Genomic DNA, 27,046 nt, shown 5'->3' with positions numbered 1-27,046 from the left:
TGCTCGGGGGGATGAGGATATCTCGCTGGTTCGGGTCCCGCGACGAGCGTCTCCACCGCGACCTCGGTCGCGTTATCGGCCTCCCCTCTCCGCAGCTCCCCGACTCTGACACGAGCGCCCCCTCGACTGCCTTCGCCGCCGCCACCTCTCCAACTCTCCCACTCTCCACAGCTCCGTCCAACTGCTTTCTCCGACTCTTCTTTTCTCCACTCTCCTTGACTGACTCTTTCCAACTCAACTCCTCCTTGACTGACTCCTACTACTCCTTTTCCCAACTCAACTCTTTGACTCTTCCCAACTCAACTGCTGCGAGCGAACGCGGCCTTTATAGCCCCCGGGGCCTCGCTCCTTCACCTTCGACCCTTTACCTCTGGCTGGCTCCCCATTGGACAGAGGAAAAGTGGGCGTGAATGCTTTTTGATCCATGAATCTGCATATAGCGATTATACTCCGACACACCTGGAGGCGTGGCCAAATCGCCCCACGCTCGCCGATAGGACGGAACAGAAGTGGGCGTGAGTCGTTTTTTATCCGATTGCTTCGGAAAGGCTGGCGTTTTTGCACCCCTGCTCGGTGCGCGCCCTGCACGAGTCCAGGATCGGTGTCCACAAGCGGCGCGGGAATGGCGGTGATGCGATGGTTGCGAGAGCGAGATGTGACGGTAAGGGTCGTGGCTGTGTATGTGAAGCGGCGTTGCGGTTGGTGGTTGTTGTGTGATGGCTGTTGAGACGTGGTTGGTGGTGGTAGTAATGGTAGTAATGGCGGCTGGTCCAAAATAAAGATAGTAAAAGAAAAACGGCTATCTGGAGGGGTCGCAGCCCGAATGAATGACATTTATTCCCTCTAAACAACGGGTTTGGGCCTAACTACACATATACTTACAGAGATATCTCACCTAAGGGACCTGAATGGTGGTTTGCGAATTTCGTCAACCACAACAATATATATATATATATATATATATATATATATATATATATATATATATGTATATGTATATATATATATGTATATATATATATGTATATATATATATATATATGTATATATATATATGTATATATATATATATATATATATATATATATATATATATATATATATATATATATATATATATATATATATATATGTATATGTATATATATATATATATATATATATATATATATATATATATATGTATATATATATGTATATATATATATATATATATATATATGTATATATATATATATATATATGTATATATATATATATATATATATATATATATATGTATATATATATATATATATATATATATATATATATATATATATATATGTATATATATATATGTATATGTATATATATATATGTATATATATATATATATATGTATATATATATATATATGTATATATATATATATATGTATATATATATATATATATGTATATATATATATATATATATATATGTATATATATATATATGTATATATATATATATATATATGTATATATATATATATATATATATATATATATGTATATATATATATATATATATGTATATATATATATATATATATATATGTATATATATATATATATATATATATATATATATATATGTATATATATGTATATATATATATATATATATATATGTATATATATATGTATATATATATATATGTATATATATGTATATATATATATATATATATATATATATATGTATATATATGTATATATATATATATTTGTATATATATATATATATATATATATTGTATATATATATATATATATTGTATATATATATATATATTGTATATATATTGTATATATATATATATATATATATATATATATATATATTGTATATATATTGTATATATATATATATATATATATTGTATATATATTGTATATATATATATATATATATATATATATTGTATATATATACTATTGTATATATATTGTATATATATGCAATGTATATATATTGTATATATATATATTGTATATATATTGTATATATATATATATATATATATATATATATATATATATTGTATATATATTATATATATATATATATTGTATATATATTATATATATATTGTATATATATTGTATATATATTTATATATATATATATTGTATATATATTTATATATATATATATATATATTTATATATATATATATATATATATATTGTATATATATTTATATATATATATATATATTGTATATATATACATATACATATATACATACACACACACGAGATGACCCGTGAACCCATTGCGTTCCCGTTGTGACAGCGGTTGATGAAATAAATCATTTCAAGAAAAAAAAAAGATAGCTTTCGCAAACTACATCACTGAAGTTGTTTGCATTGATCAAATTCTCCCAAAGAGTACTTGACTGAATCCGGAATTGATTTTTTAATAATTTTTTTTGTTGCCCGATTTTAACGAAACTTTATACTGCACACAGCAGGAGAATGGTGAGCAAGGTGGCCCTAAAATTTTTGCGCTGTTGTGTCCTGTTTTGGCTGTATTTTGGGAACATACATACATACATACAAGATAAGAGTTTTAGTAATATATATATATATATATATATATATATATATATATATATATATATATATATATATATATATACATATATAGGCAATTTGTCGATATGCTTAATGTTATACTCCGTTCTTTATCTACTGGAGTAGAAATATCAGGATGGGAATTGTATTTTTGCAATCTTTTATTGTCTTCATTGTCTTCTCTAACCATTACTGAAATAAAGTTTGCACATCCAACTCAACTGAGCTTTATTTTACAGAACCAAGGCAAAGGAAAGGTAACCGCTACCCAAGGCTCGAATGTGAATGATGGATTCACTGTTCTGTCAACAAAAACCCTCTTCCTTGGTCAAAAAGTACGTGTTGGGCTCCGTAAACAGCTGCACACATGGTTTACATTCATACAGTGATTTTAATTCTGTTCAAGTTCATTGCTGACAAATCATCCAACTTGAGTGTGTGTGTGTGTGTGTGTGTGTGTGTGTGCGTGCGTGCGTGCGTGCGTGCGTGCGTGCGTGCGTGCGCATTTATTTTAAGTGGGTAATTTTAGAGCACAGTTTCCACTGTGATTCATTTTATGACTTATTAATGTTTCACATCAAAAATTGTCAATTGAAGTGATTCTTCCAAAATATATTATTTATGAAGGTTTGAATTGTGAACGAATTCTTCTAATCTCAGGGTGTTGGCTCATAGAGGAGTTAAATGACAAAGGGCAGCAGGTTCATAAATTACACAAAGGTATGAGGTGGAGGAGGGGGATGAACATACAAAGGGAGGTAAAGCAAAAATCAAACAAACTAGAACAGCACTCGGTAGAGCACACACCTCCGCGAGGCTGAACAGTTTACGTTTTGTATTCCACTGAGAGGCCGCATCTGGAAACGGACCTCAACCAAAATCTCATTGGCTTGTTCTTGTCACCCACCCAACTCACCCGGCTCGTTTTGTCCGAATCCGTCCAGAACTTTTTGAAATATCATGCTCTCTATCATTTCGCCCCATCTCTGAATGGTGAAGAATCACTTTAAAAATTCTCATATCCAGATCCGGGTCTTGACAAAAATCAAACCAATTCGTCCTTGTCACACACCCAACCTGAGCACAAAGTTTCATCCGAATCCATCCTCAATTTTTTGAGATATCATGCAATATCATTTTTAGCCCCATCTCTCAATGGTGAAGAATCAGTTAAAAATTAAATAATTATTATATCCAGGTATGAATTTGGATCTTCACCAAAATCGAATCAATTCTTCCTAGTGGCACTCCCAACATGTCCACCAAGTTTCGTGTGAATCCATCCATCACCTTCTGAGATGTCGTGCTCACAGAGAAACAGAGAGGGGTTCACATAACCTCCGTTCACCTTCGGTGGCGGAGGTAATAACAATGAATGGCCTGGAGTGAAACAGAATGGAAAATAATTGGTACTGTATGTGGAGAAGAGATTGTGGATCTGCATGAGGTAGCGATGGGCAGAACTCTTGAAAGACTGAAGTGAGGATGATGAGACAACAGATGTGGAGGCAATTCAAAAATTGAGATAAGGGGACAAATTAATGCAGGTGAGCAACCAGCCTGCATGTTGAGAAAGGGGTGGGGGTTGGTGAGGGTTTCTTGAGGAACATGTGTGTGACTTTGGGTGGCTAATTGGAGAGGGACATCAGAAGTAGGAGAGGGGAAGGGGGAGCAAGGCCAAATGTAAGCTTGTATAAAATGGAGGCCACCAATTTGCCACTGGTGGGCGAGTGACATTACTTGTTTATCCACCTCCTGTCTTAAGATTACAATGGTGTGCAAGGCCATGGCTTTACATCGAGAGGAGCAAGGTTGGACGCAGAGGCACGAGTCCTGGGTGGAGAGCCATCCTCCATGGAGATCCATCCCTCTGAAAACCGTGTACACTGTGATGAACTCAGTGCACCTCCACAATGCCTCTTCTCTTCAGACAATATTTAGGCAACTACTACCCTTTGATGTTAGATTAGTGATGTGATCCTCCCACAAAATGTTATTGCAGGTAGAAAGGCCAAGGAATTCCAGGGACTGTCCCTCTTCCAGTGGTTTTCTAGGGAAGTGGATTGGATAGTTTGATTGCTAATCGTTGTGGAGAGACAATGTGAGGGCATATGACTTGACCAACAGCTCATCTTGCCCAAGTCTGAAGAAAAAGATTCTCCAGTAGTCGGCTGATCACAAGAGTGAGCTCTCGTTACATCGGGTTGAGTCATGGGCAAAATGGTAAAGTTGGTTTTCAAGAGAATCAGACAGATCATTGACGTATATCAAGAATAAAGGCCCGGTCACACCTTGACGCTTTAGCCAACGTATGCCGATTTTTGAATTTTTTTTCTAAAACGCTAGCACACGTTGAATACGTTATGGGTAAGTTTTGATAACATTGAGAGCACGCTGAAAAACACTGCCATACGTCGTTGTACGTTGGCTTTAAACGTCGTACTTTTTGGTTGTCCTCAAATTTTTTCATGCTTGAAATTTCACGACGTATGCCGGCGTATGACTCACACGTTCCGCTACGCTGGCCACAGGTTGTATGCACGGTCTGCGATCGTTGACAGACGTCAACACGTGCTACTTGTAAGTTAATCATAAGTTGAGACACGCCGAGGTAATGTTTAGCGTACCCGAAACTTATTTCTAACCTATGATTAACGTGTTGTTGGCACGTTACGCGATCGTTGCCACACGTCGACAGACGTTACTTTTAAGTTACTCATAGGCTGAAAGACGTCGGTATAATGGATCGTCCTTGCGTCAGCGTCCACGGCCACGGCCAGGACACTTATTTGCAGCATTCTTCAAACTTTTCTTCGGCATGACGAGGATGTTCACACTTCGATGTCTAGCTTGGCTATGATTCCAATTGTCCATCGGCAGCGTCTATTTAAAATAGTCGAGTTTGAGCGTTTTAACACGTTCAGAAGAAACGTTTCAAATTTCAAAACTTCAGCATCAAAAAATAAAGGCGAGTGACAGCAATTTAAATCGTTCATTGTAAACAATGAAATTAGCTGAGTGGTACCGTTTAAAAGTCGTTGAGTGTAAAAAAAATCCAATTGTTGAGCGCAAGCGTCTACTTTCAATAGTGGAGATGCAGCCATTTAAATCATTGAGTGTCAGCCTATGGATAGCAAACCCCACGTCACCGGCAAAGATAAACTGCCGCACGATATGGATAAGTTAGGCTGTTTATGAACGTTGGGCATAGTTTGTGAACGCCGGCTTCACGATAATTATTCGTTGGTATATCGTATCTATAAGTAATCAAAGCGCTCTATGCACATTATTAGTTCATTGTGCATTTGTCCAACCCGTGATGAATTGACCTAAATCGTAAAAACAAGCCATAGCTCATTGTTGAAAAAGCCCCATAAAAAATTAGCCGCGAAGAACTTCGAACAATGGTGAAAAGATGTCTCCTACCCGTGGACACGCGGACGCAAGGACGATCCATCATAACCCACACCCTCCCCCTCACACTCACCTACTACTGCCAACATGAACAAACTACTACTAATACTAATACTAATACTGATACTGATACTGCTGACATGGACATCGACTCAAAAAGGACTCGAAAACACTGTTGGGTTCCCCTTTTATGAACACCATTTTTATATACCAATTCCCAAAGCCGCTGGGAACACGTCTTTATATGGCAGTTGTAAGCTCGAAACACGTTCATTTATTTTTTTTTGTCGACCGGAAGACGTCATTGGAATACGTCTACATACGCCGATGTGTGTTGGGACTACGTAAAGAATTGGTTCAAGGCACGTCAAACATAAGTTAGAAATAAGTTTCGCGTAAAAAAGACATTACCGCGACGTGTTTCGACTTATGAGTAGCTTATAAGTAGCCTTTGTGGACGTGTGTAAGCGTCCGCATATCGTGTGTACAACTTATCCCCATCGCATGCGGAACGTGTGTCATACGCCGAGTACGTCGTAAAATTTTGAACATGTTTAAAATTTCTTGACGTACTCTACTTACTACGACGTATGATAGCGTACTTTAGCGTTGTACTCACGTATACCAAACTTACTCATACCGTATTTGACGTGCCCCAACGTTTTAGACACATTTTTCTTACGTCGGCATACGCTGGCAAGATCGCCAAGGTGTGACCGCGATGTTGACACTTCCATTTCTACGGCAGTTATGATTCGAATCGTTGTGCGTCAGCCTTTTAATAGGCTACGTCACGACATCGTCGGCGATGTGTGCAACGCGCTATGCCTAAGTTAGACTATCGTTGGGCATCGGTTGTGTAGGCCGACAACAGGTTCAGCATTCGTTGGTATAAGTTATCGATAACACAACGAAACGTTCTGTGTCCGTTACCAATGCGTTATACATAAGACCAAGTCGCTATGAATACGTCCGAATCTTTAAAAAAAAACATCAAAAGTTCAACGTAAGCCAGCGTTTTACATCCATTTTAATACGTTGCCATCGCTGGCTAAAACGTCAAGGTGTGACCGGGCCTTAACATCGGTTCCAAGATGCTGCTTTGTGGAATCCCAGCCTGAAGGGAAAGACAATTGGAAATGACACCAGCAAGAGCCAACTGATGCCATTGGCACAAATCCCCTAGTGCCATTGGTGACCTGTTGATGAGCAGCAATGGCCCCAAAGCCCCTTGGGGAATGGTATTTGGATTTGTAACTGGAGATTTGCCCAACAATAATGGTAAAACCATGACAAAAACTCCTGGGAAGGTCCGCAAAGGTAAATAAAGGGACACAGTCCCATTTAAGGTGGAGATCTCAGTTTGTGCAGCTGCGCTGAACAGGAGAATGGGTGCTGAAAATAACAATGACTGCACATTCTGCAGTGAGGAAGAAATTCTCAAACCTAACGTGAGACAGAGAGCTCTGCACTGAAGCAAAAAACTTGAGAAATGACACGAGCCCCAAAAACGACACACGAAGCTTCAAAAAACAGAAGAAATGTGTAACAGTGATGAGGGGACCAAGACCATCCTGTGTTGCCAAGCATATTCCTCGCATGAGAGATGAGAGACACATAAAAGGAAAGTGTTTTGAGGATTGATTAACAAAGCTGGGATATCTTCAAAGGGGGAGATGGTCTCACTTGGCAAAATCACTGTCGTAGTAAATAGTCTCCACCACAACTTCCTTTATGGGCCCAATTATTCCCACCTTGTAGTGGGATCTGTCAGGGAATGTTTTAGGCCCAAGTGTTTCTTACCCCAGCTGACCATGTTTGACATTTGATTGAAGGTGGCAGGAATTTGAAAATTTCAGGGCGTCAGCAGTATCTCGCCGACTCTTCATGAAAGACACAAAAGGGGTTCTTTTAATGTCCACCATCAATCAGTGCTGATAGGTCGTCTGCATTATTATCCTTCTGATGGATGGCAAACACACTGGGTCACCTTGCATACAAAAACACCTGGGTAATTGTTTGACATTTGGGTGGAGGACTCAAGATTCCAACCCAGGCGAGACGGCTCAAAGCCCGGCCAACCGAGAAAGTACAGTCTACAGAATAAAGTAAATAACTCAGCAAGTCAGACAACAAGCAGCGAAACATCAGAAAGAAATAACTGCAAAACATAATTGATCAGAAGAAAAATGAGTTAAAAAGGGGAAAATGGAGATTCTAATCAGTAATGGCATATTTAGTGCACACCAAGAGACAGCACAGACACAAGGGAACAGCGATTTCAAAACAACACCAAAATTAAGATAGTATTCATCGGCAAACACTAAACCTTTAGGTCATTTCTCCGAAATAAGCTCGGATAATGGGTCACAGTGTCCGTACGTCCGTCCGTCCATACGTTAACATTTGACGAAAACATCTTCTCGCAGACTACCCGACCGACATGTTGGTGCAGTATTTCATTCAAAAATCTTCTCAGAAACCGACAACCGGATCCAGACCAAACTGGCCATGCAGCATCGGGATCATGCTCTAACCCTAAGTTGTGCTCCCCATGGCCGTGTCACCCCTGGAAAGGGGACCATGGCCTCCCTCCCTCATTCCCTCATTCACTAAAACATATTTTTCTCACAAATTACGTGACCGATGTGGACCAAATTTGGAATGATACATCAAAACAGTGAAGTCTCATGGGGTTGTGCTCCCTATCTGGATTCACCCCCTCTAAGAGGCTGAAAAGAGGGGTTTCACCTCAAATTCAGGTAATTTATTTTAAAATCTCAGAAACAGACAGCCAGATGCCGACCAAACTATTCATGAAACGTAAGGACCATGCTATTAACTTAAGTTGTGCTCCCCATGACCGTACCACTTCAGTAAGCGGGGGCCATTGCCTCTTCCTCCTAATCCGTCATTTTTCACCATGCCTGTTGAGGAAATAACTGTCAGTCCCCCACAGGGCTATTTATATGTAGGGCTATAGCAGGCTATAGCATATTATAGGGCTATAGCAGAAAACATTCACATATAAATGAAAGAGGGTAAATAAATGGCGAGTTAAATAAGCAATAAGAAGTTGTCACCAACAGAAGAATTGCCACCAATGCCACAATGGAGAGATTTGATTTACACCTGGGATGGACTTGCGATGAGGAGAGGCCCTCAGCAGTCCATGGTGGAGCTGTGCAGCTGACAGGACAGAAAGCAAATTCAGACCCACAAGAGTCAGTGGCAGTCTGGGCTTTTCAAGGTGTGGAAGGTCGTGAGAAAAGGAGATGGAGCAATTGTTCAGCAGGGTGTGACTTCTGATCATAGCTTGGCACTGGAGTTCCAGCAACGGCACACCACAGCGGGAAAGAGGTGCAGACACAACACCAGAGGGAGGGCACATTCAGCTGGGCCACTGGGTTCGAGAGAACTGTCCAGGGCTTCGCTACAACAACCACAACAACAAAGCCTTGCAGTAGCACGATATTCAAGAGAAAAATAACAAATGTACAATACCCCAGAAAAAAAGCCAGTCCTCTCAAACAGAAATCAAATACTTATGGAAAAAAACTTGAAAGGAAAATGGAACCATAAAGAAAGAAAACTAGAAGGGCACTGGGTACCTGATCCAGTGGAACATATTGAGCCCAATACACTGTAGTTTTTTTTTGAGATATCGTGCTCTCTATCGGTTTAGCTCTATCTCTCAATGGTGAAGAATCACTTAATAATTTTCTCACCTGGATCTGGATTCAGATCTTCACCAAAATTGAATCAATTCTTCCTCGTCACACACCCAACATGTCCACCAAGTTTCGTGCGAATCCGTCCACAACTTTTTGAGATATCGTGCTGCGTATCGTTTTTAGCCCGATCTCAAATCACTTAAAAAAAATTATCGTAGCCGGTTTCGGATCTTCAGCAAAATCTAATCAGTTCGTCCTTTTCACACACAGAACTTGTCCACAAAATTTCATCCGGATCCGTCCACAACTTTTGAGATATCCTGCACACAGACAGACACACAGACAGACAGTGATGAAAACATAACCTCTTTCACCTTTGGTGGCAGAGGTAACAAGACAAATAGAATATTGAAGGAAATCGAAATTGAAGCTCCAAGTTAAGAATGAGAAAATTTTTAAAATGACAAATGTAAGAACAAAGAGAAAGACAAAGAATAAATTGGTGCTGAAATATATATATATATATATATATACATACACACACAACAAAAGAAAACAAAACTGCTTGTTCAAAAGTGACCCCAAAATTTTCACCTAAGAACTTAAGAAAAAAGAAAAAATCAAAATTTCATTGTTACAAAAGCTAAGGTTCTTTGATCAATCAAATCAGCTATCAAAAGCTATGAAAAATTACAGGAGCTATCATTGATATCATATATCAATATCAAGAGCTATCAAAAGTGCACAGAAGGCGAGGGTTTGTTGGATGCTGAGGTTCTGATAGGTGGAACCCATAGGAGGTGGAGACAAATGATGCCCTCATTGCCATGTTTCGGAGAACTCCTGGGGTTGTGATTGATGGAACCTCTGGAGGTGGAGACCTGTGGCCCATGATTGGTTCGCCTTGGGAGGTGGACACTTGCAGGTGGGTGGGGTAGGGGGTGTTGAGTATAAACTTCCGGCCCCGACAGGAAGCAGTCTGTGCTCTCGCACTCTCTGGCTTGCGATCTCTCTCGATCTTCTTGACTTTCTGCCTCTAACTCACTGGCCACACCCTCTGTTTGCCATCTTTCTAGTCTCGTGGACAGCATAGGCTGGTTGTGTCCTGCCAGGAGTTTGGTGATCTTCGACATGACAATATTTTTACGGGCCAGGGTTCGAGGTTCACCACGAGGGGAAGCGCTAACGTCCGCTCCTGAGGCCACCAGCTGTGGATAAATCTGTGGTCCGGCGGGTTGCTAGTCACCCATGAATGCCAATTGGCAATGCCAATCCTGGCATGGTTCTCACTACTTCATGTGTTACCTTTCCTTTGGATTGGCAAGATCAAGGGGGGATCGTGCCCTCGCTATGTACTTGTCTTGTCTTACCTGATCAGGTGCAGCTGAATGGAGCTGCCAAGTACGTATTGGCTAACGTGTAGAGCCAATCGGTGCGGTAAAACATCCCGGGTAACAATCCATGCGGACTATGCTGGACCAATGGAGGAAAGGACAACGAAGACACATTTGAAAGAACAACCAACAATCTATTTATTTGTGCACACAAACAAGCAATGGCGAAAAGTACATTATTTACAGGTCTTTATTCACCAAGCAAGCAATCATTAAATCGAGTATTTACAGGCAAAAAGTTCAAAAGAAGAGCCGACTTAACCCAAACACGTACTTTTAGAGAATCTTACTTAGACAAAAGACATATGGCCATCATTCATTGCGGGAAGAAGAGACGAGAAGAACTGAGGAGAAAGAAATGAATGGAGTGTGAGGTCAACACCTTCCCTTCTCCCACCTCACAAAACCCGACGAGGCTGTGCCAGTCCAAATATACTATACTGGGGGAGATGTGGAAGATTGGCTTGGTGGAGGGGCGATGCGGTGCGACGGGACGTGCAGCCACGTTTCTGAGGCATCCAGTGCCAGTGGGCAAATCCTCTCTGGCGTCTCTGGCATAAACTAATATGCCAACGGCAAGCTGCTCCGTTTCTGCTGTGCATATGGGACAAGCAGCTCCACACGAACCAAGCCCCATCCTGGGCTTTTATTCTGCTCTTCTCCACACTCTGGGCTCCTTTCTTGCTCACCAGACAAGCTTTGAGGCAACTCTCATCACTTCCACACTTTGGGCTCTTACTTGCTCTCCTCTGCACTCTGGGATCTTCTCTCTTCATCAGACATGGCTTTTCGAGTCCGGTCTCGTGCGAGCCTCTCTCCCATTGGTGTGCATCGATGGGGGCAGGTCCACAATGCAGCTTGTGGAAAATCCCACTGTTCCTGAGGGAGTCTTTAACGTAGCCCTCATCCCGCCCCTCACATGCCAAAGATGGGGAAAGTGCCCCCAGCCCCTCCCTGCACACACAAAACATCCTTTGCACCTGTACGTAATGTTTGCATGTGAGATGCACCATCCCACAGGCAAATGTGGAAATGCAGGGAAGGAAGAATGGAGAAGGTGCAGGGAAGGAAGAGGAGGAAGTGCAGGGAAGGAAGAATGGAGGAAGTGCAGGGAAGGAAGAGGAGGAAGTGCAGGGAAGGAAGAATGGAGGAGGTGCAGGGAAGGAATAGGAGGAAGTGCAGCGAAGGAAGAATGGAGGAGGTGCAGGGAAGGAAGAGGAGGAAGTGCAGTGAAGGAAGAATGGAGGAGGTGCAGGGAAGGAATAGGAGGAAGTGCAGCGAAGGAAGAATGGAGGAGGTGCAGGGAAGGAAGAGGAGGAAGTGCAGCGAAGGAAGAATGGAGGAGGTGCAGGGAAGGAAGAGGAGGAAGTGCAGGGAAGGAAGAATGTGGGAAAGCAATTCGGTGCCGATCTGGAGGATCAATTGTTTACGGTGAGTGACGGGTGGTTGATGGTAAATAATGAGTGGAGTTGAGTGGTGAGGAAGACAGAGGCACCGAAGGACGAGAATAAACCTGTGAGATTGAAAGAAAGCGGGGTTGATGAATTGAGTGATGGTGTATTGAAAGAAAGATTGAAAGTAGCAGAGGGTTTGGAACGTGTGGAAGAATTCAGTTCTTCTCTGTCGGAGTCCGAGACCATTTATTAACAACAAACAACAACAAACAATAACAAACAATAACAAACAACAACAAACATGTGCTTGGAGAAAGAAGGAAAAACAAGACACAAGCAATATCAAACACGACCCTCTTTCTGCTCTGAATGCACACAGTAATCCCCTTTACACGAGTTTGATAGGAAAAACAGGGGAGGGTGAGACATCTGGCAAGATTCAACTACGGAAGGCTGATAGGCACAAGGAAAAAGAACTAAGAACTGCAACACATGGCCACTTTGGGTGGGAGTTAAAGATACACACGTTCGGGTCTGTTTGCGGATTCAATGCCAGGTCAGCCTTGAAGAAAGGGTTAAAAGTTTGGGAGGAAAGGCAGAGAGTGAGTGGAGGGATACATGAGTTCAGTACTTTGAACGTGAATTCTCAAAACACCCAGCCTGTTTTCATGCAGCGAGCAAGACCTTTGCCATCAAAAGCCAGTTGAGTTATTTAATTTTCCTTAGACAACAAGGCGTCTCTTGCAGTAGCCTTCCGGGAGTTATTTAATTTCCACTAGACAATGGGGCGGCAGCAAGGCATTCTTCTCTTCAGCAGCCGGGCAGTTCCATTTATACATTCGAGATACTAGTCTTGGTTATATGTATTTCAGTGAGATAAAAAGCACGTAACATTTAGTAAGATACAATTCGACTTTACTTGTATATTCATCGATATCATTATGGAGGTCAAAAGACTGTCAGGCAGGGGGAGAATTCACTGACAGTCATTTGACTCCAATACAAAAGTAATACCTTATTTTATACTGTGTTTAATTTTAAAAAGTACCAGCAACAAGTGAACATAATAAAGAATACATGAACACAATTATTTTTTTTCTTCCACAAATGGAACGACGGTTTAGTGAAAGAAGGATCAAAGGTAGCAGAGGGAGGGGGAAGACCTCACATCGGTGATACACAAACTAACCTCAATGCATTCCCCCTCCCCCATGCAAAGGGCAAAGGTCTACCTACACATAAACTAATGAAATGACTCATCCTCAGGTTTCCTGCGTGTACATGTATGCTCTCCCCGGGGTACATTTCCAAAACCATCACAATTTTGTTTTTCATCAGTATTAAAATATGGATTAGTGTAATTTTTTTGCTTTGGTACAGACTGATAAGTTATACCCAAAGCAAAATTCGGCGTCGTTCGTATGCAGCACATTATTGTGGGTTAGCTTCGCTTCTTGCAGAGGTGCAGCAGTGCTGCTGATGCAGTATCCCCTGAAGACTAGAGTAGGAATTTGTAATCTGTTCAGGGTGCCGTCTATAGGTTGCCTATTCTTCGCAAAGTACACCATGTGATCTTTAATGTCCACCAACTAATGCTGGCAGACAAGACAGGAAAAACAGTTTAATGTCCATCCGAAGGACGGCACACATATTGATGAATCGCCCCGCCTGTGTAGTACGGTGGTGACAGTTTATAGCAGGGCCGAGATTCGAACCCACGCCAGACAGCTGAAAGGTGGGTGCGCATACCTCTTGGTCTTGGCTATCCTGCCACCCTCGGCAAAAATTATATATGTTGATCATATGCATTGTGTAAGTATGTGAGTATGTTACTTTGAAGCAAGAACTTTTCCTTTCATATCTAGCATGTTACTAAATATTAGATTGGTTAAAAACCTTAATTTTTCAAAAAGATAGAACTGAAAATGTATTTCCTGTGTGTTGCAGTTGGAGGTGGTGAAAGCGGACATCTCTACTTTGAACTGTGATGCCGTTGTCCATCCCACAAGTCGCACATTGTCCACAGCAGGAGAAGTTGGTAAGTGTTGCTTTGAAGGCAATAATAGTGCAATTAGTACATTTTGGTTTTTTTTGATTAGTTTTGATTTTGATTAGTACATTTTCGATGAGTACAATCATAAGTACAATCCAGCCTGTATTCCTCATACAGCACTATATCCTCCACTCACTTTAATCCCAAATTCTCCCAAACCTTTTTGTCTTTTGTATCCCTTCTGACCACAGTCCCCTAGAAATATATAACATCTGCCCAACACTCCCATCTTCCGTCCTCTTGTGCATACTCAATACCATATTTTCCAGTGTATAAACCACACTTTTTTATCGGCAAAAAAGGTAAACGTTGGGGGTGCGGTTAATACATGGGTATAGAAAAATATCGGTCTTAAAAACGATCAATGCTGAATTTCAATTATAATCCAAATTAACACTTCTGTCACATTCAGAACAGCTGTTAAGCTCAATTCCGTTGTTGAAATTTTGAAAATCAGTTCAGGTTAAGAGTTTGCACATCATTTTAGTAACTGTGTGGAAATTAAATTTAAAAAAAAAAAACCGGAGACACCTGGAGTTTAGGTGCGTGACATATATTGAGAGCCTCACGGCTCTGAAAATGCCATTAAACACAAAATAATAATAAGAACACCTGGTCTCACATCAAAAGAATTATTCACAATAGGGTTCTAGCTCGAGTCCTGGACTCGAAAAGCCATGTCTGATGAGGAGAGAAGATCCCAGAGTGCAGAGGAGAGCAAGTAAGAGCCCAAAGTCATTCTAGCGATGACGAGGAAAAGGGGTTCCAGCTGGAGTCCAATAACGGAGCACACACCTCAAATATGCTTGCGTGGCAAGGTTCCCTCGTATGTCGTGTTGAAGAAGAAGACACTGCCCAAAGACAAGTTTCCAGCCGGCGTCATTGTTCGTGTACAGCAGAAGGGGTGGATAGACGAGGGACTTGTGGTGGTGGTTACTATAAACTAGGGTCTTGTAGTGGTGACTATAGACGAGGGACTTGTGGTGGTGGTTACTATAGACAAGGGTCTTGTAGTGGTGACTATAGATGAGGGACTTGTGGTGGTGGTTACTATAGACAAGGGTCTTGTAGTGGTGACTATAGATGAGGGACTTGTAGTGGTGACTATAGATGAGGGACTTGTAGTGGTGACTATAGATGAGGGACTTGTAGTGGTGGTTACTATAGACTCGGGTCTTGTAGTGGTGACTATAGACGAGGGACTTGTGGTGGTGACAATAGAAGAGGGACTCGCGGTGGTGACTATAGACGAGGGACTTGTGGTGACTATACACGAGGGACTTGTGGTGACTATAGACGAGGGACTTGCGGTGGTGACTATAGATGAGGGACTTGTAGTGGTGACAATAGAAGAGGGACTGGCAGTGGTGACTATAGACGAGGGACTTGCAGTGGTGACTATCGACGAGGGACTTGCGGTGGTGACTATAGACGAGGGACTTGTAGTGGTGACTATAAATGAGGGACTTGCAGTGGTGACTATAGACGAGGGACTTGCAGTGGTGACTATAGACGAGGGACTTGCAGTGGTGACTATAGACGAGGGACTTGCAGTGGTGACTATAGACGAGGGACTTGCAGTGGTGACTATAGACGAGGGACTTGTAGTGGTGACTATAAACGAGGGACTTGCAGTGGTGACTATAGACGAGGGACTTGCAGTGGTGACTATAGACGAGGGACTTGCGGTGGTGACTATAGACGAGGGACTTGTAGTGGTGACTATAAACGAGGGACTTGCAGTGGTGACTATAGACGAGGGACTTGCAGTGGTGACTATAGACGAGGGACTTGCGGTGGTGACTATAGACGAGGGACTTGTGGTGGTGACTATAGACGAGGGACTTGTAGTGGTGACTATAGACGAGGGACTTGCAGTGGTGACTATAGACGAGGGACTTGCAGTGGTGACTATAGACGAGGGACTTGCGGTGGTGACTATAGACGAGGGACTTGTAGTGGTGACTATAGACGAGGGACTTGTAGTGGTTACTATCTCTTTACATGCATCATTTTCTACATGAACATCTGATGCAGGCAGAATTGATCCACCAAGCTTGTTCCTTGCATGTTGACGCAAGGAGGCAAATGCTGCATCGCGGGGCATGGTTTAAAACTAGGAACAACCAACCAACCCCGAACACTTTTCTATATGAGGGCAGGAAATGGATTTAAAAGGAAGAAGAAGAATCTCACGAGAGCGAGGAGCCACGTGGGATGGTGAAGCTTTAAGAAGTACCAGTGCTGCTCATTTATTTTGGCTTCCTTTGGTTCTCTTCGTTCTTCCTGGTTCCTCTCAGTGGTTCCTAACTTGCTTCCCGCAGATTACCTGCGTCGACTGGATGAACTTTCCTACTTCACAGGCCTTTGTATTCGACCCAGGTTTCGAGGAACATTAGCTGCATCTCGGTGGAACCACCACAGACAAACTTTCCTCGTCCCCCGGACTTGGTATTTTCATCAGTTGAAAATCAACATTTCGTGACGTGTTTCCCGCCAGGATTCTCCATCCGGATTCCGAGGAGCATTGATCACAAGCATCTTGGTTAAACTTTCACCATTACTCCTGTCGCTACGTTGGCTGAGCATTATGTTGACTGGGACACTACCGGTGTTCATCGAGAGGATGAGAAAGGTGATCTGCGGCCGGATCATCAAGGTGTGGGAGGAGATACCATCGGACGTCATCAAGGGAGCATTTCTGAATTTCTGCATCTCCAACAACATGGACGGTACAGAGGACGACATCATTTGGGAGTTGGAAGCTGAAAATGACGGTGACAGCGACATGGAGAGTGACGTGACTTCCTCGACCCTGATTCGGACACGAAGTTACGTTTTTTGTATTTTTTACACGATCTCAGCCTATGGAAAAGTGAGGTGACAAGGTAGAAGGCAATGCACTGACAGTGAGGCATTGGGACAAAACATGCAACAAAAGGATGAACAAACTTGAGGAGAGAGAAGAAGGAAGTAAATTTGGCAACCAGCAAGTAGAACACGAGACTGAAAGGAGTGGTAATGAGGATGGCAAAGACCTTGGGTAGAGATGAAGGTCTCGGACATACACACACCCATGGTGTGGTGTGGTGTAGGGCACAGGCAAGCTCGTATGTGGGCTCCATCCCACGCTATACACACCTCCCCAGGAAGAGTCCCCATCCAACCCTGCACCTGCTCCACATTCATATCATAACTGGGTGTGTCCACATACCTCTCCGTAGCAACTAACTCCATCATGTGGTCATGACTAGTCCGGCTCTCTTAGCATGCATTCTTGCACATGTGGGACCTCACACATCTCACTCCTTCCTGCCTCAACATGTCCTCATGCCGCCCCTTCTCTGCTGTCTATATATCCCAGCGCTATTTCTACTTTCCTCTCAATATGTTTTATTTTCCTCCGTTTCTGCTGCATTCTCGGTACCTGTTCTTTTACTTTTAGTACCTTGCTGCAGTCCTTGTTCTGCTTCTGATCCCAAATCCTGACTACCAATCTCACAGGGATCATGCCGCACAAACGGTCGAGACGCTCCATGGTGGATGTTTTTTTTTTTGTATGCAAAGTCGAGGATCGTGGAGGAGCGAGGACACAGAACTGATCAGGATAGGATATAACAGAACAAAATAAACAGCAAAAAAGTGAGGGGGAAATGCTAACAGCAGGGCTGAGGGAGATAAAATGGATGCAGACGGACAAACAAAAACAAGTACGCGGGTAAAAATGAGGGGGAGAGTGGACAAGATGGATACAGGAGCAAACTCCCAGGAAGGAAAGACTGGATTTTTTTTGGAGTGAGAGGGGAGGGTTAATGGGGGTAGAAAAAAAAAATCATGGTTTTGGAAGGGGGATGATCTGAGATGGTAATGAACAGCTGTCTTGAAGGCCTGGAGGGAAGAATGAGATTGGAGATAATGTGGAAGTTGGTTCCACAGGTGAGAAAAAAAGAAGAATAATTGAGTGGAGGGAGGCAGTGATTCTGCATTTCGGGAGTTTCATTGGAACGACGGTTGGTGGGCCATGTACGTCCTGCAGAAACCTCAGAGGGTGGGACAACGAACCACGGAAAGAGCAGAGGGTGCAAGATCAGAAAGGAGGCGGTAGGAGGCAGAGGGACGATTGACCTCTATGTGATGGCAATGCGATAGGCCCAGAGACTCAGCTTCATCGTGAGAGGTTTCAATCCCACGGGGATTAAGCACCTATTTGCTCCTGTACCTCGCTCATTTTGGAACGCCCATGGCTGATCGGGTGGTGCGCTGAGCACCTCACCTCGCTGGGGTCCTAACGAAGATGAAACCTGAGCGGTGGTTTATATTTTTAAATACATGCTCTCAGCTCGTGGAAGAGCTACAACCAGAGGCGTCGAGAAAGGGGGGGGAGGGGGAGAGGGAGAGGAGGTCGCTGCCCCGGGGCCCCTGGTCCATTGAGGAGCCCGAGCTTCTCCTGTAACTGTAATTTTTTTATACAAATGTAAGAGAGAAAGGGTGGGGGTGGGGGCCTCGAGCTTGTTTGCCTTCGGGTCCATGCTGGCTCTCGATGCCCCTGGCTATAACACAACAAATCAGGGCACAACATAACAAAGGGAACAGCAGGAGAAAGGGGAAACAACAACAGCAGGGCAGAGGGAAAAGGTAGACTGAGATGGACAAACAAGGGATGCAGGTAACAACGAGGGGTAAGGGAGAATGTAAAGGGTGGACAATATGGAACATAAGCAAAAATTTTGGGTGGGGTTGGGGTGAGGGTAGTTTAACAGGTGTAGAAAAGATCATGATTTTGTATGGGGAGGGGTTTCTTGAGATGTGGTGAACAGTTGTCTTGAAGACCTGGAGGGAAGAATGCGATTGAATAGAGTATGGAAGGTGGTTCCACAGGCGGGAAAAAAGAGAAATAAACGAGTGGAGGTGAGCAGTAATTCCGGAAAAAGGCAGTTTCATTAGGAGGGGCTTGCTGGTGGACTGCATGCATCCTGCAGATAGCTGGAGGGAGGGGGGGTAACAAAGCATGGAGAGGGCAGAGGGTGCAAATCCAGAAATGAGGCAGAAAAAGACAGAGAGACCACCGACCTGTCGGGGATGGCGAAGTGATAGGCCCATCGTGTTACGTGCTCCAGACCCAAATATCCTCTCACTGAAGGATTTAAAACCAACTTGGCTGCTCTGAACCAGCGACCGAAAGCGGTCCGCATAACTTGGAGACCCAGTCAGTTTGAAATGTGTATTCAAAATGGGAACAGGAAAGAACAGGAAGGTAACGATTATAATAAATAAAATGCACTCCCCAGGGATTCGTACAAACGGGAATCTTATGTAGCCTAAATGAAGGCCTCTCGCGTTCCACAGTAGAAGACCAGATATATAGAGAGAGAGACGAGACAAGGAATATTTGGTGCAACCATTTGGGCACCACAAGTCCATCAGGATGTGTGGCCAGTGGTGAGAGACAGGCAGGAACCATGGTCCTGCAGATCAGCACGGGGGCTTCGGATGATGCTGGGGTACGCATACTGGGTGTGATGGAAGCAGAAGGCATGATGATGGGCAGCGCTTGCTCCATCTCCCCATCCGGTCAGCTGTCAGTTCGCTCCCCTTCTCCGAACTGAAGTCTGCCGTCTTCCTCCAGCCCCTTTATTAACTGGGTTTACGCCCCACCCCATAATGTCGGATAGCCCTGCCCGCTTTGCGCTCATTGGCTGTTCAGGTGTCGCTCAAGCGGAAGCTTCCCACTCAGCTTCTCAATCGGTCCCGAAAATTTGATACTCGGCAAGAGCACATCCGAACTTGCGTCCTGGTTGGCCTGCAAGGCCGCGATCTTTAAAAAGAGATAAAAGACATATTTACAGGGGATAAAACAATAAAAACGGGTTTAGGGAAACGGGGTTTTAGACACAAACATTATGAGGGGAGACGACATGCTGTCAAAATGGTTGTCGATGCATATTCCTATTACAGTTCATTTTACCTCAAACTTGTGCTAAAACATGAATGAAGGGAAATAACTTTTCTAATCGATGCATTCTTGTCCCCGAGAAGTCATTTCCACAACAGTATATTGACTGTAGCAAGGTACAAACAAATTTTAATTCACCATGCTATCCCCAGTAGTACAAGACTTATTGATCCAAACTTCATGTTGCAGCAAGATAATGATCCAAACACTCAGCTGTCATAACTAAAACTTATTTACAAAGCAAAGAGGAATCTGGAGTCCTTCAACACACGGAATGGCTCCTTCAAAGCCCAGATGTCAATATCATTGAAGCTGTATCAGACTATTTGGACAAAGAAAAGGTAAAAAAGCAACCTAGCAATTTAGATGACCTTTGGAAGGTCTTGGAAGAAGTGTGGAACACCATTCCACATGAGTTTATTACAAAATTATTTGAAAGTGCCTTGAGAGAAGGATTTCAATGGCTTTGAAGGAAAAGGGTGAGCGTACTCGCTATTCGGTTAAATCAGGGTATACAGTATTATGTAGAAAGCTTGGTGTTGGCTTAGTGGTTCGGGTGGCTGGCTTGGGATATTCGCGTCCTGAGTTTGAGCCCCGTTGTTTTCTACTGAATTAACACCAGGTGGGGTTGACTTAGCCTGTCATCCTTCCAAGATCTGTGAAATGAGTACCAGTTCACAGTGTACCAGTGAAATAGAGGGGCACTGCATCAGTGGCATGGCCGTGCCCCAACAAAATGATAGCTACCCGGCAGCCAAGCTGTCATACGAAAGAAAAAGTTTTTTTTTTTTATAAATCTGGTTATTTGAATAAGATTTTCTATTTCCTAAAGATGTATGTATTTGCATTGCACACAAAGTTTTAGTTCCCTTATGCATCAAAGTCGAACATGGCAAAATGTCTTTTGTAGAAGTAAAAATAAATAAATAAATAATTGAAACATGGAGCCCTCCCCCGATCTCCAATGGACATAATCCAACACCAAAGCGTCACCTCCAACCCATAGGCTTCAGCCCAGTGACGCTGTCAAACAGACAAAGATTACATGGTCCACATGAGTTAACCATCAAATGGAGCCGCCTATCCAGATTTCAGGCTTATTTGCCCTCATCAGGACGGCGTACCAATAAATATCTAACCAACGATGACCACATTCGTCGTTTATACATCAGAAGCACCTTCTGACTGTTATGGTGGAGCATCGCCATGGATTATGTCTCACAGGGTAAACCGCATAATCCACAAAGACCAACCGTCCATCTGCCACCCAGACGATTGCCCCCACCAATGCAAACCATTAAAGAGCAAAGATGGAGTCATCAGGAGGAACCTGGATAGGATTCTGGTTTCAGCTGCTACTCCACTACTCTCAAACCCATTCAGGTGCAGCCAAGTGGGCATTACAGAAAAATTTCTGCACTAATTCACTTCTCCTTAGAAAGATAGACAATGAAAGACAGGAATAGAGAAGAAAATAGATGAAAAAGAAGAAAAAACAAAGAATTAGAATGAATTTAGAGAAATGTGAAAAAGTATAAAGAAATGTGAAAGGAACAAAGAACAAAGATGTCGGGAAGAACCCGGGCAGATGATTTCAACAGGTACTCTTCAGGCTCAAACGCAGCAACAGGTACAAGCTACCAGAGGTCGGTCAGCATTAAACTGTGCCTGTTATTCATTATTCATACAAAGTCATTGTGTGTTTAGATCATTTCAGTGGAGACGCTTTCTTTTCTACTATTAGCCTCATTGAAATAGAACAAAGGGAGACACGTGAGAAACTCTCTGCTTGTATGACTTGCCTCTACTGCTTGGGAATCCTGGGATTAGCAAATACAAAGTTTGAGATCTTGTTTGTTTATGATGCCATTTGGAATTATTTTTTACTCTTTTCCTGCTACTGATCTATTTTGTACCTTAATTTCAGGTCGGGCGCTGGAGCAATGTGGGGGAAAGGAGTACACTGATGCTTTAGATGATCTTCGCACCAAGAATGGTTCTTTAGATATTGCTGGAGGTAGGCAAGGAGCTACATAACTATTACATACACACGGAGGTTAAGGTGGGGTCATTGTAGGGGGTTTATATTATATTTATGATTGTTCAAGATCAAGGTGCACTTTTGTTATTGAAAATATATGTGAAAGTGAAGTTGATGAGGATTGAAATAGAAGCTGCTTTCCTTCCAACTTAGGGTTCCCAAAAAAAGCGAATGGTGATGAACATGGCTGGGAAAATGAGCCGGAGGAAGGAAAGAGGCCGGCAAGTTGTGCTTTTTTAGCCGCAAAATAGCCCCCAAACTTTTGAGATATCTTAAGAGCCGATGAGAGAAACCACTTGGGACTCGGGATGACACATGAGATTCACAGATGACGACTGAAGCCTTGTCATTGTGACCTGAGCTGTGACCCGAGCTCCTGCAAATGAGGCATGAGCCTTGCAGAGCATGCATAATCCCTCTGAGGCTGGAAAAAAAATCAAGAAATCTTCTCCCCGTTTTACTCCGCAAGGTGTTCACCACTGCTGGTGTCACTGTCACGATCATTCCACCCGTCTGTTAGCTATGTACGAGTCTGTCACTGGCACCTGACCTCTGCTCACAGGGGACCACAAATTTTCTCGGCATTCCTCCGCTGCGATCACTTTGGAATAACCTCAACTCATTGAGTGGACTCATTGTCTCAAACTGCTCATTGCAAGTGATGCTCACTCATATGATCAGCAACGACACGTATTCTAATTATAAGTTGGACACTAACAAATGCTTTACGAGTCACTATTAGGCCATGCATTGGTTCAATGCGTGTGCACTTAAGAGTCGATTATGGAATGGGTTGTTTATTATCGACGAGTGTGTGATGTTTGTAGAGGTGAGATCTTTCTTAAAAGTATTGAGTCACATAAAAAGGTGACATGTTACATTATTGTAATTACTTTAAACTGTGGGTAAAAATCACGAAAGTTCAGGGAATTTCTGGTTACTTCTGACCATTGAAGCATCTCTTGTGCAGCAGCTTTTGATTAATGAACCATCTCGTAATTATGAGCAATTTTTAGAGGGTGGGGCTTTAGTAAATATTCTTGCTCTGAGTGTGTATAAATAGTAAAGCAGAGAGATCTTCATCCCTTGAAGAACAGCCGTCCCTTCATTATTTGCTTTGCTGTGTTCATTTACATGCCGAGTGCACCTTGTGTATCGCTTGTGCTTTGTCTCACAAGTTTGGACGACACTAACCTGCCGGTTAGACATCGACCGATTGAACAATATTTAGGTTTTGTGACGTAATCTCTGGAGTAACATCAGAATCGCAAATGCATTCATTCATGTGCATGCAACATCTAAGTGCTCATTGCTGTTTTGGGACGTGGCCAGAGTACCGCGGCATACAATGGCTTTCTAATTTTGAAAGGCACCACACGATCGTTAACGTGCACAAGTACAGACTTGCCCGTGGGGGGCATGGAGCGGAAGGGGGGGGGGCGTTGGGCAGCCAGATTAATGTCCCATTCAAGGGATGGCATATTCTTGGATGCAACGCTGCCTCTAAAGCAACAGGTTGACAGTTTATAGTCCGGATGAGAATGAAACCCCTACTCGACAGTTGCAAAGTCGAGTCCGCAACATCCGAGCAACTTATGAGCTGAATTTCAAATTGCAGCTCTTCTCCCTTTTTCTGAGGAAGTGTGCACCACTTTCAGGATGAGTCAAAATGCCGTTGAAGGTTATCTTTGAGTATGTGACTGATATTACTGACGGTTTGTTTTGAATCAATCATAAAAGGGTAGAAAGGATTGCTATGAATGGGATAATCAGTCAACATGGAACATAGAACATAAAGGAACGGAAAAACGAGAGTAGTTTGACTTTAAGGGAGTAGTTTGAGGTGTGAACAATCACATTGTCTGACACTATGCATCGATAGCACATTTATATTCCATATGGTTGATACATCATATACATATGGTTTATTTAGTTGTGTTTTCTGTCAACGACTCTCCTCATCTTTCATTTTGTCCCTCTGTACTTGATGCATGTTTTAAATGTTTTTATTTTTTGTTTACAATTTGTTGTTTGCTTTTTTTTAAAGTCATATTTGTTATTTTTCACTTCAACTTGTTTGCTTTATTTACTTGTTCATGCGCAGCGGTGATTATGCCTGGCCTGAAGCTCCCGGCAAAGTTTGTGATTCACTGCAACAGTCCAAGCTGGGGAAGAGATGGCTGTGAGGATCAGCTTGAGAAGACGGTTCAAAATTGCCTTTCAATTGCTGATGAGAATCAACTTAAATCTTTGGCTTTCCCATCCATCGGCAGCGGACGGTAATGCCATTAAACCTCACACCGTTTCTTACAGTAAAACATTTTGATTTCTCTTACAGATTTTCCTGTTGCACTTTACAAAACACATAATCACCATTTTCACATACAGTTTGACCCAAACATTACCTCCTCTCTCCTCCTTCGGAGAACAAGCAAATCACAACGTATTTCAATCCTAACTTTCTGGCCGAGGCTCGCAGTCCTCGTCCGTAGAACGAGCGTCCAAATGTAACTGTAAAGGCACTCGTGACCAAGTCATTGCTGTAACTCGACGTTGCAAGAGCAAGAAAAAAAAAATCAAAGTTTTACAACACTATCATAATTAGTTTAAACGATGAACAAAATAAATCAAAACCTGGAACTCACTTGTGCGTTGAAATCATTTAAAATGGATGAATGATCAAATTACAGAAAACATTCACAGATTTGATGAAAAATGTTAACAGATACCCAACAAAGAACAATGCTAACGAAGAACCTTTTATGTAACAAGGCTTGAAGGAAATCATCCTCGATACTATCCAGACTTGTGACCTCATCATTTTCTGACCTTTGGGTCACTTTGCCACCCAAAGGTTCACTCAACGAATCTTTGGGTTGCATTCGGTTTACAAATGTAAATGGCTGCATACCTGTCCCAAAAATTTCAACACAGATGATATAAATGCACCACCACACCAATGGGACAAGTGTGCATGTGTAACAATGAAGATACCTTGAGAAACAAGTGCTTTCCTCACCTTTGGTTACTTTTAAGATTCTTCTCGAATGAAAAACCCCGTCAACGTTGAACTATATTGTCATAGAAACATAGATAAACGCTGTTACGTAAGCTGACAAGCTGTTGCACAATAGGTGGAACACCGTCCACCATGGTGATTTTTGCCATTTAAGGATCGGAACGCCGACCTACAGTCGAACTATATTGGATTTGTTAAGAAATAAAATTCTCAATTTGCTTTTTATCAAGAAATATCATCTTTTATTTTTTGTTTTCTCTCTCGATGTTATTCTTTCAAGTTGCTTTGAAAATATAGTGGATGTGAACTTCCATTACAATTTCTCGTTTGCCTCCTCTGTTTGGAGCTGCAGTGACTTCCTGTGCCAAGGAAAATGAAATTGCATATGAATGTTTGAGCAGTGATTGTACAATTTGCTTTCTCTTTTGCAGAAATGGCTTTCCCAAGCAAACAGCTGCACAGCTCATTCTGAAAAGCATTTCAGCGTATTTTGTATCTACCATGTCGTCTTCCCTCAAAACTGTCTACTTTGCACTGTACGACAATGAGAGCATTGGTGTATACGTGCATGAACTCGCAAAACTCGATGGTAGCACATCCTAGTTACTCAAAATTATTCAGCTTGTGTCGCTAATCGACATTGCTTCTGATAACACTTTTGGCTTATTATCCTTTTTAATGGCATATCAATCAAATTATCCTGGGTGTTTGAAAACTTAGTATGTGCACGCATTATTTTGAACTGCATCAAATGTTATATTCTTGAATGATAATCAAATATTTAAATAAGATTTATTCTTAATATTACATATGAAACATATTTAAAAGTTGTTGATTACGTAGGGCTGTGTGTGTGTGTGAGCAAGATTTTGTTTACATTCTCTTCAAATTCCACTGGGACTTTGAAAATGCTGTGTGCAATGAACAAGAAATGCTGGATCGGGGTTAACACTTATGTGTTGTCGGTTGTTTTTTTTTGTTATGCAGAGTTGAGGCTCATGGAGGAGCTAGAACATAAAACAGACCAATGTATAACAGAATGAAAAGAACGATAGAGAGACCAGGTGGAGGGCAGGGTGACACACCAACAGCAGGGTAGAGGAAAAAAATAGGAGATTTGTAGGAAGAAAGGACATGGGGAAGAGTGAGGGCAAGGGATTAGGAGGCAGAGAGGACACATAGGGGTGGACAAGATGGATACATCTGCACACTCAATCACAGAAATAGAAGGAAAGCCGGAAAGAGGTGGGCTCATGGTTGTAGATGGGGGATGGTGGTGAACATCTGAGAAGAAAATATCAGAACCTGAGATGGTGGTGAACAGCTGTCTTGAGGCCCTGCAGGAAAGTATGACATTGAGACTGAGGAAGTTGGTTCCACAGGCAGGGGTGGAGGGTGTAATGGCAAAGAGAATCAGAGAAGACTGAGAGACCACCAACCTATCTGCAATGTGAAAGTAACAGGCCCAGAGATTCAGCTTCATTGTTTGAGATACCGATTA

General features: G+C 42.3%; 1 protein-coding gene across 3 annotated transcripts in view; it reads left to right on the top strand.

The window, feature by feature from the left end:
• The window catches only part of LOC147026546 (core histone macro-H2A.1-like), a 96,655-nt gene extending 70,155 nt beyond the window's left edge, over nucleotides 1–26,500 (top strand). For all 3 annotated transcript variants that reach the window (XM_085882039.1, XM_085882038.1, XM_085882037.1), the window contains 5 exons: nucleotides 2,843–2,938; nucleotides 14,427–14,517; nucleotides 22,413–22,502; nucleotides 24,631–24,805; nucleotides 25,977–26,500. In XM_085882039.1, coding sequence (XP_085738165.1) covers nucleotides 2,843–2,938; nucleotides 14,427–14,517; nucleotides 22,413–22,502; nucleotides 24,631–24,805; nucleotides 25,977–26,148 — 624 coding nt within the window. In that variant the 3' untranslated portion in view covers nucleotides 26,149–26,500. The remainder of the gene's footprint in view (nucleotides 1–2,842; nucleotides 2,939–14,426; nucleotides 14,518–22,412; nucleotides 22,503–24,630; nucleotides 24,806–25,976) is intronic.
• Nucleotides 26,501–27,046: the final 546 nt, after the last annotated feature.

The sequence above is a fragment of the Eptatretus burgeri genome, chromosome 5 (assembly GCF_056783735.1).
Source record: "Eptatretus burgeri isolate ZD-2024b chromosome 5, Ebu_testis_v1, whole genome shotgun sequence".
In the NCBI taxonomy this organism is placed as follows: domain Eukaryota; kingdom Metazoa; phylum Chordata; class Myxini; order Myxiniformes; family Myxinidae; genus Eptatretus; species Eptatretus burgeri.
This window is presented reverse-complemented; position numbering and strand designations above follow the sequence as displayed.